Raw genomic sequence first — 18,040 nt, 5'->3', positions numbered from 1 at the left:
ATGATTAGTAGTGAAATGTTAGAATCGAATAATGGGCGATTAGAAAAAAAATATACCTATATTTTGAAGGATGAAATTTAGAAGTTAAGGGAAATATGATAAAAAATATGATTAGCAGTGAAATGTTAGAATCGAATAATGTCGATTAGAAAAAAAATACACCTATATTTTGAAGGATGAAATTTAGAAGTTAAGGGAAATATGATAAAAAATATGATTAGCAGTGAAAGGCTAGATTCAAATCAGGGGTGATTAAGGAAAACATATACATATTTTCATCTAAACATATCTACCAATCATCTACCAATAGTAGAACAATATGGATCGAAGGACTGGAAAGAATATGAAAATATGTATTTAAAAAATATAATCGATTGTAATTTGTTTTTAAACTTGTATACTCAGGTATTGAATAATGAAAGAATGGATGAAATTTTGAATTAACTAAGAGACATATAAACAATAATGGACAATTAGAAAAAAATATACCTATATTTTGAAGGATGAAATTTAGAAGTTAAGGGAAATATGATAAAAAATATGATTAGCAGTGAAAGGCTAGAATCAAATAAGGGATGGTTAAGGAAAACATATACGTATTTTCATCTAAATATGTAACCAATAGTAGAACAATATGGATTGAAGGACTGGAAAGAATATGAAAATATGTATTTTAAAAATATAATCAATTGTAATTTGTTTTTAAAATTGTATTCTCAGGTATTGAATAATGAAGGAACGGATGAAATTTTTGAATTAACCAAGAGACATATAAACAATATAACATGTCTGAATATAAAAGTGATCTGGAGGATGGAAAAAAGTTAAAATAGGGACAGAAGTAAGAGGGGAATAATGGTTTGTGTGTATTAAGATAGATAAAAGAATAGATGGAAGGTTTAGAAATGAAGGGGAATAGTAAAAGGCATGAATAAATAATATGAAATAATGGAATGGAATGGAATACTTAGGAGTAATAAGACTATGTCTATGTGTATTGAAATGTATGATATCCAGGTATCACACCATCCACACATTTATATGTATAAATAATATAAAATTAAAACTTGATCTTTACAAATATTTAGCCCGTCGATATTTCAGAGGGATGTACCACTTCCCGCAACAGAAAAGCCAACATGGCTACCTGACGGTTGCCATTTTTCTCTCCCCACCGCCGTGCAACTACAGGTCCATTGCAACAACATGTTTTCCAAAGGGGTGAAGATCTTTGAAAGGGTGGAATGTCTCTTCAAACCACAGTGGGTCACCGAGTGGGACCCGCAACCTGTGGGCTTGAGCACCGTTTTGGATGACAAGAATCCCAGCGCGCGATTCGTGACCGTTCCCTTCCACCACCACGTTGGCAAAGCCATCCTTTGCCATTTCTACTTCGCCGATACCTGGATGATGATCAGCGAGGTCTCTTTTCAATCAGGTGAACACCCGGGGTGGGTGGGTGGGGAGTGTCAACCAATACCCTTGATTTGCAGGGTGGCACGGATTGTCGGCTGGCCGCCCACCAGTTCGAAAGCATTCAAATGTGAATAGATAAATAGGTACCACTTCGGTGGGAACAGCGATCTGTGAAGCCACATGACCCCAGAAATGTCTTTGGACAGTGCTGGCCTAGAAATGAGCAGGGGCCCTTACAGTCGGTCACAACCAGTGGACTAAAATCCCCAGACACTCCTTTTATCTCTCCCTCTTCTGCACCACTCTCTAGTCCAGGGATGGTGAATCTTTTCGGCACCAAGTGCCCGGTTTTCCCAAGCCTTCCCCTCAAAAAAAGCGTGTAGTGGTTTTTTTTTAATTTTTTTGACTGCTTTATATATATTTATAAGAAATGTTGCACACTGCCGAGAGTCATCTCTTGTGAGATGGGTGGATATACATATAGGATGGATGGATAGCAATAGCAATAGCAGACTTATATACTGCTTCGTAGTGCTTTTACAGCTCTTTCTAAGCGGTTTTATAGAGTCAGCAGAGATAGATAGGTAGGTAGGTAGGTAGGTAGATAGATAGATGGATGGATGGATGGATGGACGGACGGACAGACGGACGGACGGACGGACGGACGGACGGACGGACGGACGGACGGACGGACGGACAGACAGACAGACAGATAGCTAGATAGATAGATAGATATTGTGTCACAACCCCTGGTATGCCCAAATACGGGAGGAAGCATACTGCTTCCTTTCTCTGTCTATCGGCTCATCACAAGAGACCATCACGACAGAAAGCCATTATTTTTACTGTTGCCTTTGTTATGCAACACAAATGCAACACACAAACACACACACACACAACATAAACACATATATATATGTATATGGAGAGGGAGAGGGAAAGGGAAAGGGGGAGAGAGAAAGAGAGAGATGATAGGATAGATAGATAAGATATAGAGATAGGTAGGTAGGTAGGTAGGTAGGTAGGTAGGTAGATAGATAGATAGATAGATAGATAGATAGATAGACAGACAGACAGACAGACAGACAGACAGACAGACAGACAGACAGACAGACAGACAGACAGAGACATACCAGGTATAGATAGATAGTAGCACTTAGACATATACTGCTTCATAGTGCTTTTACAGCCCTGTCTAAGCGGTTTTCAAAGTCATCGTATTGTCCCCCAAACAATCTGGGTCCTCATTTTACAAACCTCGGAAGGATGGAAGGCTGAGTCAACCTTGAGCCGGTCAGGATTGAACTCCTGGCAGCTGGCAGAATACCTGCATTTCTGCATTCTTACCACTGCACACCATGGAAGGAAGGAAGGAAGGAAGGAAGGAAGGAAGGAAGGAAGGAAGGAAGGAAGGAAGGAAGGAAGGAAGGAAGGAAGAAGACTTATTTACTGCTTTGCAGTGCTTTGCATCCCTCTCTAAGCGGTTTACAGAGTCAGCCTCTTGCTCCCAACAATCTGGCTCCTCCTTTTAGCCACCTCAGAAGGATGGTAGGCTAAGGGAGGGAAGGAAGGAAGGAAGGAAGGAAGGAAGGAGAAAAGGGAGAGCAATAGCACTTAGACTTATATACTGCTTCGCAGTGCTTTTACAGCCCTCTAAAAGTGGTTTACAGAGTCAGCCTCTTGCCCCCCCTCCCCAACAATCTGGGTCCTCATTTAACCACTTCAGAAGAAGGCTGAGTCAACCTTGAGCCGGTCAGATTTGAACTGCTGAATTGCAGCTAGCAGTCAGCTGAAGTAGCCTGCAGTGCTGCTGCATAACCACTGTACCACCTCGGCTCATGTATGTGGAGAGAGAGAGAGGGAGAGGGAGGGAGGGAGAGAGAGAGAGAAAAAAAAGGAGGGAGAGAGGGAGTAAATGAGAGAGAGAGAGAGAGAGAGAGAGAGAGAGAGTGAAAAGCATACAGACTCCTCAGTTAGAATTGATACATTGAGATAATGCCTTTCTCCCTTTCAATTCTTTAGTCAATATGGATGCTTCAGATCCAATCCTGGTTACTTCTGCATGGAGTCCCACCACAGAGTCCTATCCATCATCAGAGGGACCAAACACAACACAGGGGACTTTGGGTAAGAGGCAAATAATTTAGAACTTCTCTGAGGAGGGGGACCGGTGGGTGGTGCTATTTTCAACCCTTTTATTCTAGACTAGCCAATAACCTGGCCAATTGCCCACATATTTATTTATAGGGGGGGGAATGTCCAGACCAAACATAATTTCTAATGTTGGATTTTCCCGCTTAACAGAGGGAGCCCACTTGTGGAGTACTGTGAAGCCATTACCATGGCAACTCCACTGCTCTGTACAGTAGAAGCCATTTTGCGGCAGTACAGTAGAAGCCATTTGAAGGCACAACAGGCTTTATCGTAACAGAACACACACCCCAAAGGGTGTTAGGGGTGTCTTACCCCATCCACAATATTATTTTCCAGAGAGTAAGTCATCTGTGTACCAAGTTTGCTTGAAACTGCTCCAGGCATTCCAGAGTTATGCTGGAACACACACAGACACAGACACACACATTGATATATATTGATTTGGACTGATCAACTATGAACATTTTTTGCAGGGAACACCATCCTAGCTTCCATCAGTCCCAGGGTCGAGCAGAAGGCAGAGGACTCCAACTCTTCTAGTCTGGTCGGCTGTCTTGTGGCCATCATTCTTCTCCTTTTGGTGGTTATCATCGCCATCCTGTGGAGACAGTACGCTCAGAAGCATCTGGAGACGGTACCATGCACCCTTCATTGAGCTACCTAGACCTTTCTCAATCTTCAGAGAAAGAACAGTTCCCAGTGTGGGTCGCTGTTGCTTACAAGATCTCTCAAATGATCTCCGTAGGCTCCCCGGCGAATCCTGGAAGAAGATGCCACGGTGCGTCTCTCCTTCTACAGCTCCAGAATTGTCAACGGCCAGACACAGATCTACCAGAACAACCCCACCTATGAGAGGGTCTTCCCCTTGGATCTGGAATACCACCAGCCTCTCACCCTCCTCCAGAAATTGCCAGAGTTATCTCAAAGCGCCGAAGATTCGGGTAGGGAAGCTTCTACTGTTGTTGTTAGTTGTGAAGCTGTGTCTGACCCATTGCGACTCCCTGGACAATGTTCCTCCAGGCCTTCCTGTCCTCTGCCATCCTCCAGAGTCCATTGAAGCTCACGCTGACTGCTTCGGTGACTCCATCCAGCCACCTCCTCCTCTGCCGTCCCCTTCTTCTTTTGCCCGCCATTGTTCCCAGCATTGGGCTCTTCTCCAGGGAGTCTTTCTTCCTTCTCATTAGGTGGCCAAAGTCTTTGAGTTTCCTCTTCAGGATCTGGCCTTCTAGAGAGCAGTCAGGGTTGATCTCCTCTAGGACTGGCCGGCCGGATCTCTTCTACTGTGGTAGAGTTCAAACAGCACATTCCACTTGAGTTGAGGTTTCTGTGACGAGCGTGTCCATGACTTGGTGATTATTGTGGGTTCCAGATCATGGTTCTACTTCACCAGAGTGGACTAAGAGCAGATGGGATGAGGAAAATACTCCCTCCCTTCAAGAACTTGCTCTAATTGAAAGCCGCGCATAGAGAATGGTTTTTTCTTACAAGCTTTTCCTTGAGTAATTTGCACAGGGCGAGGCCACAGTCACCACTAATGAATGGGTTCAGAGAGGGTAATGGATGGGGAATCCCTCTTTCCCTCACTTCCTTCTCTCCTGCTCCTCCTCTTACTCCTCTTACTCCTCTTTTTTCTTCTTTTCCACTCATTGAGGCTTTTCTTTTCCAATTTTCTCCTTCCTTTTTTCTGCCTTCCAAGATGCCTGGTTTCTCTCTTTGGTGAGTTGGTTACCAGATCAATTTGCAACCCCAGTGATCAGATGAGGTTCTTCTCTGGGTTTTTGCAGCAGAGTGAATCTCGATAGATCTTTTTTGTTTGCTTGTTTGTTCCTTCAAATGTCAGCCCCACCAGATAGACAAAACCACAAAACCCACCCCTCCGGAAGACTGGAATTACCGTATTTTTTCAGAGTGGGTTGCTGCCGGTTCGCTTCGCGCATCCGTGCGTGCGCAGTTGACTGCAAATTGTCTTGCGCATGCAGAGAACATGAAAAAATTACTATAAAACATGCCGGCAATGGCAGAGGTGACCGGGGAACCAGTTCAGGGGCGTGGCCAGCCTGGGTCGCTGCCAGTTCTGCGATCAAGCCCAAAATACCACTACTGGTTCGCCTGAACTGGTGCAAACCGGTAGCAATCCACCTCTCACTCCCCCCCCCAAAAAAGAGGGTGAAAATTTGGGTACATTTTATACACTGAATTTGCCCCCCCCTCTGCCCCCCACCTTTTGGCCTCTGCCTCCCAGCGACTTGCCTCCTTGCAGCAAACAGCCTGTTTCAGTTTCAGCACAGCCTGATTAGCACAAATAGCTGATTGTCGGTTGGATCGGCCTCCCAACCATCAGCTGTTTCAGGCTGCAGGGATTGCCATTGTCTATTGTCGCCTCCGTGCACCCCATTTTCAGCTTCTGCATGTCCCATTTTTGGCTTCTGCGCGCCCCATTTTTCGTCTGGTCTGGGCGGTGGGGATGGGAATGGGCGGAAAATGGGGAGTGTCCTAAAGGAAAGGGAATGGCTTTATTAACTTCAAACATTCATCTATCTATCTATCTATCTATCTATCTATCTATCTATCTATCTATCTATCTATCTATCTATCTATCTATCTATCTCTATCTATCTATCTCTGTCTATCTGTCTGTCTGTCTGTCTATCTCTATCTCTATCTATCTATCTATCTATCTATCTATCTATCTATCTATCTATCTATCTATCTATCTATCTATCTATCTATCTATCTATCATCTATGGCTGTGTGTGTATGTATGTGTATGTTCCAGCATAACCCGGGAACGCCTTGAGCAATTTCAACCAAACTTGGTACACAGATGACTTACTCTCTGGAAACAAATACTGTGGGGATAAGACACCCCTAACATCACCTGGGGTGTGTGTTCTGTTAAGATACAGCCTGTTGTTGCCTTCAAATACTTCTACTGTACTGCTGTAAAATGTCTTCTACTGTACAGCACAGTGGAGTTGCCATGGTAACGGCTTCACAGTACTCCACAAGGGGGCTCCCTCTGGTAAGGGGCAAAATCCAGCATTAGAAATTATGTTTGGTCCGGACTAGAAATTATGTTTGGTCCGGACTATAAATAAATAGCCCCACTGTATAAATAAATACCCAGGCAACGCCAAGTTATCGGCTAGTTGTTGATAAAAGCCTGAGCTACTCTGAATGGCCAGGAAAGGTCAACGGGAGATAGGTCTACAATCAAAACACCTAAATAAGTTAATTTGATAGCAGACTCAGAAAATTCCATCTTTCATATGCCCAGAAAGTTTGAGACTTTCAAAAAGGAAGTGTCCGATTGGAAGAGCCTTCAGAATCTTTTTCTAAAACTCTCTTTGCCTGGCCCAACGGAGCAAGAAGAACCTCCCAAATGAGTTGCGTAGGGTTTTGACCATGACGTTGGCCCAAACCCATTTTGTCTCCCTTGGTCTTCCAGCCTGCAGTGGCGATTACGCAGAGCCCGACGTCACCAAGTGCACCCCTCACCAGGGATTCCAGAATAACGTCCCCCATTACGCCGAGACGGACATCGTCAACTTGCAAGGGGTGACAGGAAACAATACCTACGCCGTGCCAGCCATCACCGTTGACTCGTTGACCAAGAAGGACATCTCCATCGCTGAGTTTCCCCGTCACCAGCTGCAGCTCAAGGAGAAGTTGGGAGAAGGACAATTTGGGGAGGTGAGTACATCGAGAAGGGCAGGGTGGGGAAGTGAGTAGATCATATTTCCCACTCAGAGATCAGTAACCCAAGGAGATGTAGGACACTTCATTGGCTGTCCACCATTCGGTTAGATTGAACTCTGGAGATACTTTGTAGCGTAGCCTAATTTTTGTTCTCATGGGTTGGCCCTTCACATGGACAGGTCCACCTTTGTGAAGCTGTTGGTCTTCTGGAATTCTTGGGCCGTGCTGCTTCTCCAGAAAGTTCCAGCCGGGCAATTTTGGTGGCCGTGAAAATGTTGAGAGCAGATGCCACCAAGACAGCCAGGTAAGCTTCAGTGACAGCATCGGTAAAGTCCTCAAGGATCTGAGGAGGTCTCATTCCAGTCTTTTGTGCATTGCTGTCTATCATTGCACAGCATGGCCATGTAGAGATGGTCCTATGTCATAAGAAGGGATATTCTGGTTCAACCCTATCTAGTTGTCCAACTTCCCCTACAGTTGGACAAAGAACCAACAATCCACAGCTCCTCCACACTGGAGCCCAGATAGCCCTCTGTTGTGATTGCATTAATTGTGATCGTTTAATTAGACTAATTAATTACTTGCATGAATCAGGAGGCTGAGATCCCAAAGCATGTGGCATCAATTCTTGGCCCTGGATCAGAAATATGCTTCTTTCCCCATAAAGTCGGAACACCGATGTCTCGCGGCTGTTCTACACAAAACGTTTGGCCTTCTATCCTTCTTCTACATTTAGGCAAGGAAAACCAAATACACAGGTACAGTATAGGTGGTCCCTGGCTCAATAGTAGTGACTGTGAGAGGGATCTTGGAGTCATAGTGGACAACCATTGAAATAGGAGCCAGCCGTGTGCAGCAGCTGCCCAAAAAGCCAACAGAGTTCTAGGCTGCATCAATAGAGGGATAGAATCAAGATCATGTGAAGGGTTAATGCCACTTTATAAGGCCACACTTGGAATATGGCATCCAGTTTTGGTCGCCACGATGTAAAAAAGATGTGGAGATTCTAGAAAGAGTGCAGAGAAGAGCAACAAAGAGGATTAGGGGACTGGAGGCTAAAACATATGAAGAATAGTTGCAGGAACTGGGTATGTCTAGTTGAATGAAAATAAGGACTAGGGGAGACATAATAGCAGTCTTCCAATATCTCAGGGGCTGCCCTAAAGAAGAGGGAGTCAAACTATTTTCCAAAGCAGGACAAGAAGCAATGGGTGGAAACTAATCAAGGAGAGAAGCAATTTAAAACTAAGGAGAAATTTTCTGACAGTTGGAACAATTAATCAGTGGAACAGCTTGCCTCCAGAACTTGTGAATGCTCCAACACTGGACATTTTTAAGAAGATGTTGGATAACCCTTTGCTGGAGTGGTGTAGGGTTTCCTGCCTAAGCAGGGGGTTGGACGAGAAGACCTCCAAGGTCCCTTCCAACTCTGTTATTCTGTTCTGTTCTATTCTATTCTATTCTACTCTACTCTACTCTACTCTACTCTACTCTACTCTACTCTACTCTACTCCACTCCACTCCACTCCACTCCACTCCACTCCACTCTACTCTACTCTAATCTACTCTACTCTATTCTTCTACCCTTCCTAGGAACGATTTCCTAAAAGAGATCAAGATCATGTCCCGTCTGAATGACCCAAACATCATCCGTCTGTTGGGTGTGTGTGTGAAGGACGATCCTCTCTGCATGATCACCGAATACATGGAAAATGGGGACCTTCACCAGTTCCTCCTGCAAAGGCAGAGCAGAAGCACTTTCACACGTTCCAGCAACGTTCCTTGTGTCAGGTGACGGAGGGGAAGGGAAAGAGTTGGCCCAAACTTAAATTGAGAACAATAAAGGTGGGATAAAACTAAAGAAATAAAGGAATGAAGAGGCATTAAAATGCATGCTCGGGGGATGTGCCCTTCTGAAAAAATCGATTCGGCTTTGCAGCAAATTCCATTTTAGGTGTAGACTTCCTGTATTCATTGCCACCAAAATTTCCAAGGTCAGTTAAGGACTTCAGAACTGGTTTCTAAGGACCTTGGGGGAGATGACAATAAAGTTTGCATTTCATCTAAAAGCCGGTCTTTGGGATGCAAAGTTTGGGGTTTTCTCTGTACAAGAAACCAGGAGGTCTATGTCACCTGAGAATGATCTACTTGTTGGTGGAATCTATCGCATTGATGATGGACATCAGTGAGATCTTCGAGATTCCTTGCCTGATTCTTGGCATTGACTCTTCTTTCCTCAGCAATCTCCATCTCTTGCTCATGGCCACTCAGATTGCTTCTGGCATGAAATACTTGGCGTCCCTCAACTTTGTCCACCGGGATTTGGCCACACGCAACTGTTTGGTTGGAAATAACTATACCATCAAGATTGCTGATTTTGGCATGAGCAGGAATCTCTACAGTGGTGATTATTACCGGATACAAGGCAGGGCTGTGTTACCGATCCGTTGGATGGCCTGGGAGAGTATTCTGTTGGTAAGAAGATGGAATTGTAGGCCAACTAAAATTGTGTTCTTCTCCTTCTTTCTTTTCCTTCTTCATCAGTCATTATCATCTCATCTCAATCTCCTTCTCTACCTTCCTCTTCCCCTTATCCTTCTTCTCTTTCTCCTTCCTCTCATCCTTCTCCTTCTCACTTTTCTTCTCAATCATCTCCATCAATCATCATCATCCTGTCTCTATCTCCTCCTCCTCCTTTTTCTTCTACTCATCTTCCTCCTTCTTGCTTTTTCTTTTCCATCAAACATAGTCATCCTGCCTCCATCTCCTCTTCCTTTCCCCTTCTCCTCTCTTTTCCTCCTCCTCCATCATCATCATCAACAACAACCATCTTAATCCCATCTCCTCCTTCTCCCTTTCTCCTCCTCCTTCTTCTTCATTATCATCTCTTCTTCTACTCTCCTTTCTAAGATCTCTTTGCTTAGAAAGTTAGCAGCAATACTTTACTTTGAAAACTCTTCTAACCAAAGAAGTCAGTATTAAGAAGTTCTAATTCACCTCCTAGATGGTCCAGAAACCAAAATGGAGAAGGAACTAATAGTCCTGTCTGCTTAAAAATGTTTCAGATATAACTGACCATGCCTGGAGTTCTTCTTGGGGGATTGTCCAAGAAAGGGAGAATTACTAACCAGTTTGAATGTGCAACAAATGGGCTAATTAACATCCAATTAATGAAAAGCCAGCAAGTAGAAGAACAGACTTCTTTTCACTGAGTTGTGATCTCCAGGGCAAACAATCGCAACTTCAGGATGTATGAACATCCCTTCTTAGAATTTTTAGCAAGAATCGCACTGAATTAGATGCCTGATGTCCAGCTACTTGGAGAACATTCAGGGTGGTGAAGATTAAGAGAGGACCTCCTAGCAGCTCCTCAAACAGGAACAGACATGATCCAGAACTGGTAGAGACTTTCAGTCACCTGCGACTGTTTGTTTTTTTCCCTTTAGGGAAAGTTCACCACCGCCAGTGATGTTTGGGCCTTTGGTGTGACATTGTGGGAGATGTACACCTTATGCAAAGAGCAGCCGTACAGTTGGCTTTCTGATGAACAGGTCATTGAGAATACAGGGGAATTCTTCCGCGATCAAGGCCGACAGGTAGGATCCCTCAAATCAATTAATTATACAATAATACAATAGCAGAGTTGGAAGTCTTCTAGTCCAACCCCCTGCCTAGGCAGGAAACCCTATACCGTTTCAGACAAATGGCTATCCAACATCTTCTTAGAGACTTCCAGTGTTGGGGCATTCACAACTTCTGGAGGCAAGTTGTTCCACTGATTAATTGTTCTAACTGTCAGGAAATTTCTCCTTAGTTCTAAGTTGCTTCTCTCCTTGATTAGTTTCCACCCGTTGCTTCTTGTTCTGCCCTCAGGTGCCTTGGAGAATAGCTTGACGCCCTCTTCTTTGGGGCAGCCCCTGAGATATTGAACACTGCTATCATGTCTCCCATAGTCCTTCTTTTCATTAAACTTAGACATACCCAATTCCTGCAACCGTTCTTCATATGTTTTAGCCTCCAGTCCCCTAATCCTCTTGGTTGCTCTTCTCTGCACTCTTTCTAGAGTCTCCATGTCTTTTCTACATCGTGGTGACCAAAACTGAATGCAGTATTCCAAGTGTGGCCTTACCAAGGCATTATAAAGTGGTATTAACACTTCACGTGTTAATGTCGTGTTAATGTTATGTTGGATATTCTTCTTTCCTGGGATTGTGTTCTGACTTAGGCTTTCCAAGAGCAGAAAGCCGACTCCACGACTCTCGATAAAACCCCTTTTATTTAGGTTAAAGGGAATTTCTCTCCAGATCTATCACATAGACTGAGGGGAGGGAAGGAACAGGGTTAATGGTCAGCAATAAAGCAAGCAAAGCATAGACTTGACTGTCTGTGAGATTTCCTTAAAATGCACTAATTGATTCATGAGCATCGAGCCAATACAAAAAACTAGTCATTTATTAGGAGCCGCATTAGGCAAGATCTGTTCGCAGCCAAGCCTCTGCTTTGTTTGATTCATTGCTGACCTTTACCCCTGTTCCTTCCCGCCCTTCAGTCTGTGTCATAGATCACATTCCCCTATAAGTTGCACCCCTCCCAAGCTGGCTGACATCTGACTCCAGCTGACAATATGCATGGAATACACTCCCCTCCTTGTCTCCCATGACAACGCTGGGAGTTGACAAGACCAGGTGGTGGATGCGCACAAGTTTCCGGGGCTTCAGCACGTGCACACACATTCCGGTTTAGGCACTCGGTGCCAAAAAGGTTTACCGTCACTGATCTAGGTAGTCGTGAATGGCCTTTCTGAAATAAATTAAAAATTGGCAGTGAAAATAATTAATCAGTGGAATGGCTTGTCTCTGTGGGTGCTCCATCCTTGGAGGTTTCCATGGGTAGACTGGACCTCCATCTGTCCAGAGTGGTGTAGGGTCTCCTGCTCAAGCAGGGGGTTAGACTAGAAGACCTCCAAGGTCTCTTTCATCCCTATTATTCTATGTCTGATGAAAAAGGGGGAAAAATGGACCTCAATTAATTCCAAAAATCTCTCTGTGACATCCTTCTGCTCTTCTGGTCCACAGGCCTACTTGTCCCAGCCGCCTCTGTGTTCGAATCCTGTGTTCTCCTTGATGATGAAATGCTGGAGCCGCGATATCAAAGATCGCCCCACTTTTGATGCAATCCATCTGTTTCTCATCGAGCAGATGGATGGAAGTATCGGACCTATATGAGAATGTGGGACTGTTGAAAGACTACTGTAGCTGGGCCAAAGGTTCTCATGTCGTTGTTTGACTGCCTCTTTCCTGTGGACAAGACCAGGTGAAGTCAGATGAACCACCAAAGTCACCGTTGAATTACTTAGTCTTGAGATGTCTTCAAGAGACTAGGGGGAGATATGGCCCAAGCCCCTTTTCTGCTGGCTGGGTTGATTTTCCCATGTTGATGGCCAAGTAGGTGCCCACTGGCATCTCTTCCATCCATGACCTGGGGAAAAAAAGCCCTCTTGGCCATGTGGCTGGTGGCCATCCTGAGAAGAAGCATGGCACCAAGTTGAGGAGACTACATCACCTTGGCGAGAAGGATCCATATTCTGTATGGCTTTCTCCATGGGGGCATCTTGGAAAGCTGCTGCTTTTCTCAGCCACGGTTCAGAGGGCTGAGAAAACGAACATCTCATGGAATAGTTTTGACTTCTTTCCTTGAAATATGGAGAAGGCCTTTTGTCCCTCCTTCCTAGCTCTCAGCAGAATCCACTTGTCTCCAGAACGGAAGACAAATAATGTTCCATCTCTTTGGAAGAGTCACCTTCTTGGGATATCGGTCCACCTTTCCTGAAGACCATGTTTGATGCATCCTGTGCAGTGGTGAAATTCAACATTTTTTACTAATGGTTCTGGGGACGTGGCTTGGTGGGCATGGAGTGGCTTGGTGGGTTTGGCTTGGTGGAGATGGCAGGGGAAGGATACTGCAGAATCTCCATTCCCACCCCACTCCAGGGGAAGGATACTACAAAATCCCCATTCCCTCCCCATTCTGAGGCCAGCCAGAGGTGACATTTGCCGGTTCTCCGAACTACTCAACATTTCCACTACCGTTTCTCTGAACTACTCAAAATTTCTGCAACCAGTTCTCCAGAACCTGTCAGAACCTGCTGGATTTCACACCTGATCCTGTGGGACCTTGGGCTCCTATTTTCTATCAGACCACCAACTACTATCCTTCCTACCTTTCAATCAAATTTGGGGAGCTGATGGATGCTTGTGACTGCCGATTCACCAAAAAGGGGAGACGCGTGAAGTTTCCCACACTGGATTTACGACTTTTGTGGAGAGCAAAACAAAAATGAATGTCAAGATTTATAGTTAGGCCTTCTAGATATCAACAAATTGTTTACTTTGGGGGGGGGATGGCATTATCGTAGAAAGGCTTAATCGACACTGTGATTAATACCAAGATGAAATGGGTCTTGGATAGCCCAAAAGGACTGATATTCAAATCGCGCTATATTGCAAGTTGCGAAGATGCCAAAGAAGTCACAGCCCACCTCAGAACATCTCAATTTTGTTTTTCTTCCAGCGTTTCTAACAGTCTTTATTTTAAATCCCTTAAAACACCTGTGGCTTTCATTCCTAGGTTTTTTAAAAGGTTGAAAATTAGCCAACTGGGTTTTTCTAGCCCATGAGGATATATTTAAGCTTGAAAATTGGGAGTTTTGTGGGAAGGATCTTGGAAAAGACACAAAAAAGACAGATTTGACTGAACAAAAAAATTTTTTTCCCTCTGCTTCCTCCCCAAAAGGATCCAGATTTCTAGAAAAATCACATTTCTATCTTGCAAACTATGCAGTTTTTAACCAGTTTTTAACCAGCCCGTGATTTCAAATTAACGTGTATCAAGTTTGATCATCGTTACAACCAGTGGTGGGATTCAAATAATTTAAAAACTGGTTCTCTGCCCTAATGACCAGCTGGGTAGGCATGGCTCGATGGTCATGTGACTGTGTGGGAGTGGCCAACTCACCATCACTCCCGTCGATGAGTGCTTCACCTTAGCTGTTATAATGTAATAAGGGTTAACTGGAGAGGCAGTTTCTGTAAGCAGGGCAATAAAGATGAGGCTAGAAACAACTCCAGAATATGCCTTCCTGCCTTCCGTACAGGATTAGCCCTGTAAAATGGAAAAAAACAAAAGGAGATTTCTTCCAACAACCGGTTCTCCGAAGTGCTTAGAAAGTTAACAGCCGGTTCTCCCGAATAGGTGCGAACCGTCTGAATCCCACCACTGGTTACCACCTGCTTTATTTTTTGTATGGCGCTTAAGATTATTGTTAATTGCACAGAACGTGGTAGCTAAGGGACGCAGTGACTCTGTGGCTAAGATGCTGAGCTTTTGATCAGAAGGTCGGCAGTTAGGTGGTTCAAATCCCTAGCGCTGCCTAACGGAGTGAGCTCCCGTGACTTTTCCCAGCTTCTGCCAACCTAGCAATTCGAAGAAAGTACGTAAAAAAATCAAGTAGAAAAATAGGAACCACCTTTGGTGGGAAGGTAACAGCATTTTGTGTGCCTCTGGCGTTTAGCCATGCAGGCCACATGACCACTGAGACGTCTTTGGACAGCGCTGGCTCTTCGGCTTTGAACCGGAGTTGAGCCTCCTAGAGACTAGCACCTCTGTGCAAGGGGAACCTTTACCTTTAATTGCACAAAGCAATATCTGAGCAAATCTAGGGCATAGCTTGATAAATAACTCCATTTTCCCATGCCAGGATAATTCTCCGCTGGAGATATATCAAAAGTTATTTTTGAAAAGGCAACTGGATTGATTTTTGAGGAAGAAGAAGAAAAAAATGTCTTTGCTGTAACACTCTCTTCCAGAATTTCGATTTTCAGTTCGGGGAAAGAAAAATGACCTTTTGAACAGTTTAACCATCAACCCTTTCCATCCTAACTGATCTGGAAAAAGGTAAGCACGGCTGGGAAAACACCTGGTGTACTTTGAGTGAGGCAAACTCCTTGAAAAGCGAGGAGTAAACTTGACTTAAAAGAATTCTATTGAAGCGCCACGCCTGGTGCCTTATTCAAATAATTAGGTTTCCGTTCTTTTTTTTTTTTTTAATTAATATCAAGGAAATGCAAATCAGCTTGGGAAACTTGGTAATACCGAAGACTTTTATCTTCTGCCTTAATGCAAATTAGTTTGAGGAACTTGATATGGGAGAAGAAGTGTTTTATCTTCTCTCTTCTATGGACTCAACTGTCTGGTCTTATAGGTGCCATGCAGAGCTGGGTTCCTACCAGTTCGCACCTATTCGGTAGAACCGGTTCGTTAAATCTACCGAACCGGTTAGAAGAGGTTCCACCAGTGGACCCAAAAAGCAGGCCATACCTACAGAAGAGGTTCCAAAAATTTTTGAAACCCACCACTGGTCCTTGGATATGATTATTCTACACTATCATGCTCATATTTATAAAACTCAGGGCCTCTGTGTAAGGTGAGGATGACTACTGTGTTTGTGGTGCAATCAGAACATTGCGTGTGTTGAAGTTGTTTTAACGCAAACCAAAGATGCCTTTTAAAAAAGCAAGTTTACATCCTATTCTTATGCATGCCAGTGCTGTGTGTGAGGTAATTTAAGGTGGTTCTGACAAGTGTCGTCAGCATCTTCATATCCGGTCACATGGGCGGCAAGCCACTCGCATCCGGTCACATGGGTGGCAAGCCACTCCCACAAAGGAGGCCACACCCACAGAGTAGGTTCGAACAATTTTTGAAACCCACCACTGGTGCCATGCAACCCATTTTCCTGAAGACCACATCAAATGGTAGACATTGCCAGCAAGTATCATAGACTGGCATCTACAGTAGCAGCCAAAATTGTGGGCACCTTTTGGGGGAAAGTGTATTTTTGAGGTTTGATGGCTAATAACACCACTTTTTTGGGGGGAGGGGAGTTTCAAGATAATCATATTCCATTGCTGAACTGAAAAATAGTTAGCAAATTCCCCAGCATGGTTTCAGAGCAAAATAGATCGATATTTGCTAAGTCTTTATATCCCTGTGCCTTCAAGAGCAGACAAATGCAAGAGAGATCCTCACCTACACGTTTCTCTGCATGGAATTAATTTAAAATAAAAATGCAAAATGCAAAAGATGCCAATGGATCAAACCAGCATTTTTAATTGGCCGCTTCTAAAACTTTCCCCGTGCATCTCAACAATCAATTGAAATGTCTAATTAAAAGCAATAATAAACAAAACCCTCTTCTCCTTTGACTATTTCCTCTTCCTTTCGAGGCGCTTTCCATGTTACTTGAAGTTTGAAACTGTGGATAAATCACCACTTTGTCACAAAGCACATAAGATTCCCTGGAAAAAAAGAAACGCCCAGACCTTCCTCCTTTCCTTTTCGATTCTAATTTTGCTAACCCTTCGCTTGTATCTATTTCGGCTCTTCAGCCCTGTATATTTTGTATTTAGAAACGCCATTCAGATGTGTACATAGTATAATATATGAATTTAACCAGGAATTCCTCTGTAATCACACTGTTCTTTATCCTGATGACCATTTTTATACATTGACAAATGACCAATAAAGTCTGTTGGGTTTTCTCATCCTGCCTGCTTCTTGTATCTTTGTCCATTTTTGCACGCAGTTCCTTTAGCTGCAACAGCGTTGGGGGTAAATGCTTGATGATTGCTCATTGATATATCCATTTTTCATGAGGATACATACATATACAGTACATTAAGTACACACACACACACACACACATGTTGTGGCCTGCCAATGGCCTGCAAAGCTGGCGGCAGATTCGGACAGTGAGGAGGTTGGGGAGGAAGATGGGCCAGTCCTGGAGTCTGGGGAAGGCTCCGATGACGGCTCTGTGTCGTAGGCAGAGAGCGGGCCACAGCCGTCTGACAGTTATCAGCTGCCTTCGGAGTTAGACAACAGTGAGGCAGAAGAACAGCTGGAGCCTGTCCCCAGTTTGCGCATGCGCAGAGTTGCCAGACGAAGGGAAGAGCTAAAGAACAGGGGTCGACTTGGGAGTAAGGCCACAGGTGGACGGTGAATGGCCCCTCCCAGAGGAAATAAAAGAAGAGCGAAAGGGGAGTGGAGTTTGCAGGAGACAATGAGTTTGATTGGTTCATGACCAATTACAAAAAATAGGGACCACCTTTGGTGGGAAGGTAACAGTGGTGGGTTGCAGGAGGTACGCCCTGGTTCAGGCGTAACGGTGCCTGCCGAGAGCACCGGGTATCGTACCGGTACGGTGCTCTGGAGGCCCCACCTGCCCGCCTGAGCTCCTTACCTTTATTTGAGTTCTTTGGTGCTTCCGCGCATAGAGTGCATGTCGCCTGCGCGACGCTCTGCCAAGCAGCTGGAGCATCGCGGAGGCGTCGCAAGAGGTAAGTATACATGCACGTACCATGCCATTGTGCGTGCGCACTGCACGTGTTCATGTGGTGCATGCCGGGCCCCGTCGATCAGAAAGGTCAGTGGTTCGAATCCCTAGCGCCGCATAACAGAGTGAGCTCCCATGACTTACCCCAGCTTCTGCCAACCTAGCAGTTCGAAAGCACATAAAAATGCAAGTAGAGAAATAGGAACCACCTTTGGTGGGAAGGGAACAGTCTTCCATGCACCTTCGCCATTGAGTCATGCCAGCCACATGACCACGGAGAGATCTTCGGACAGCGCTGGCTTAGAAACTGAGATGAGCACCACCCCAGAGTCAGGAACAGCTAGCACATATGTGCGAGGGGAATTTTTACCTTAAAGT

General features: G+C 44.5%; 1 protein-coding gene across 2 annotated transcripts in view; it reads left to right on the top strand.

Annotated features, from left to right (window-relative positions):
• Positions 1 to 16,872, top strand: part of LOC106556703 (discoidin domain-containing receptor 2-like) — a 33,536-nt gene extending 16,664 nt beyond the window's left edge. For both annotated transcript variants that reach the window (XM_087704705.1, XM_087704706.1), the window contains 10 exons: positions 1,192 to 1,438; positions 3,439 to 3,543; positions 4,044 to 4,204; positions 4,316 to 4,511; positions 7,019 to 7,263; positions 7,449 to 7,573; positions 8,863 to 9,060; positions 9,510 to 9,744; positions 10,716 to 10,865; positions 12,345 to 16,872. In XM_087704705.1, coding sequence (XP_087560831.1) covers positions 1,192 to 1,438; positions 3,439 to 3,543; positions 4,044 to 4,204; positions 4,316 to 4,511; positions 7,019 to 7,263; positions 7,449 to 7,573; positions 8,863 to 9,060; positions 9,510 to 9,744; positions 10,716 to 10,865; positions 12,345 to 12,494 — 1,812 coding nt within the window. In that variant the 3' untranslated portion in view covers positions 12,495 to 16,872. The remainder of the gene's footprint in view (positions 1 to 1,191; positions 1,439 to 3,438; positions 3,544 to 4,043; positions 4,205 to 4,315; positions 4,512 to 7,018; positions 7,264 to 7,448; positions 7,574 to 8,862; positions 9,061 to 9,509; positions 9,745 to 10,715; positions 10,866 to 12,344) is intronic.
• Positions 16,873 to 18,040: the final 1,168 nt, after the last annotated feature.

The sequence above is a fragment of the Thamnophis sirtalis genome, unplaced genomic scaffold (assembly GCF_051295495.1).
Source record: "Thamnophis sirtalis isolate CommonGarterSnake01/CBP01778 unplaced genomic scaffold, rThaSir2_p1.2 scaffold_2, whole genome shotgun sequence".
Taxonomy (NCBI): domain Eukaryota; kingdom Metazoa; phylum Chordata; class Lepidosauria; order Squamata; family Natricidae; genus Thamnophis; species Thamnophis sirtalis.
This window is presented reverse-complemented; position numbering and strand designations above follow the sequence as displayed.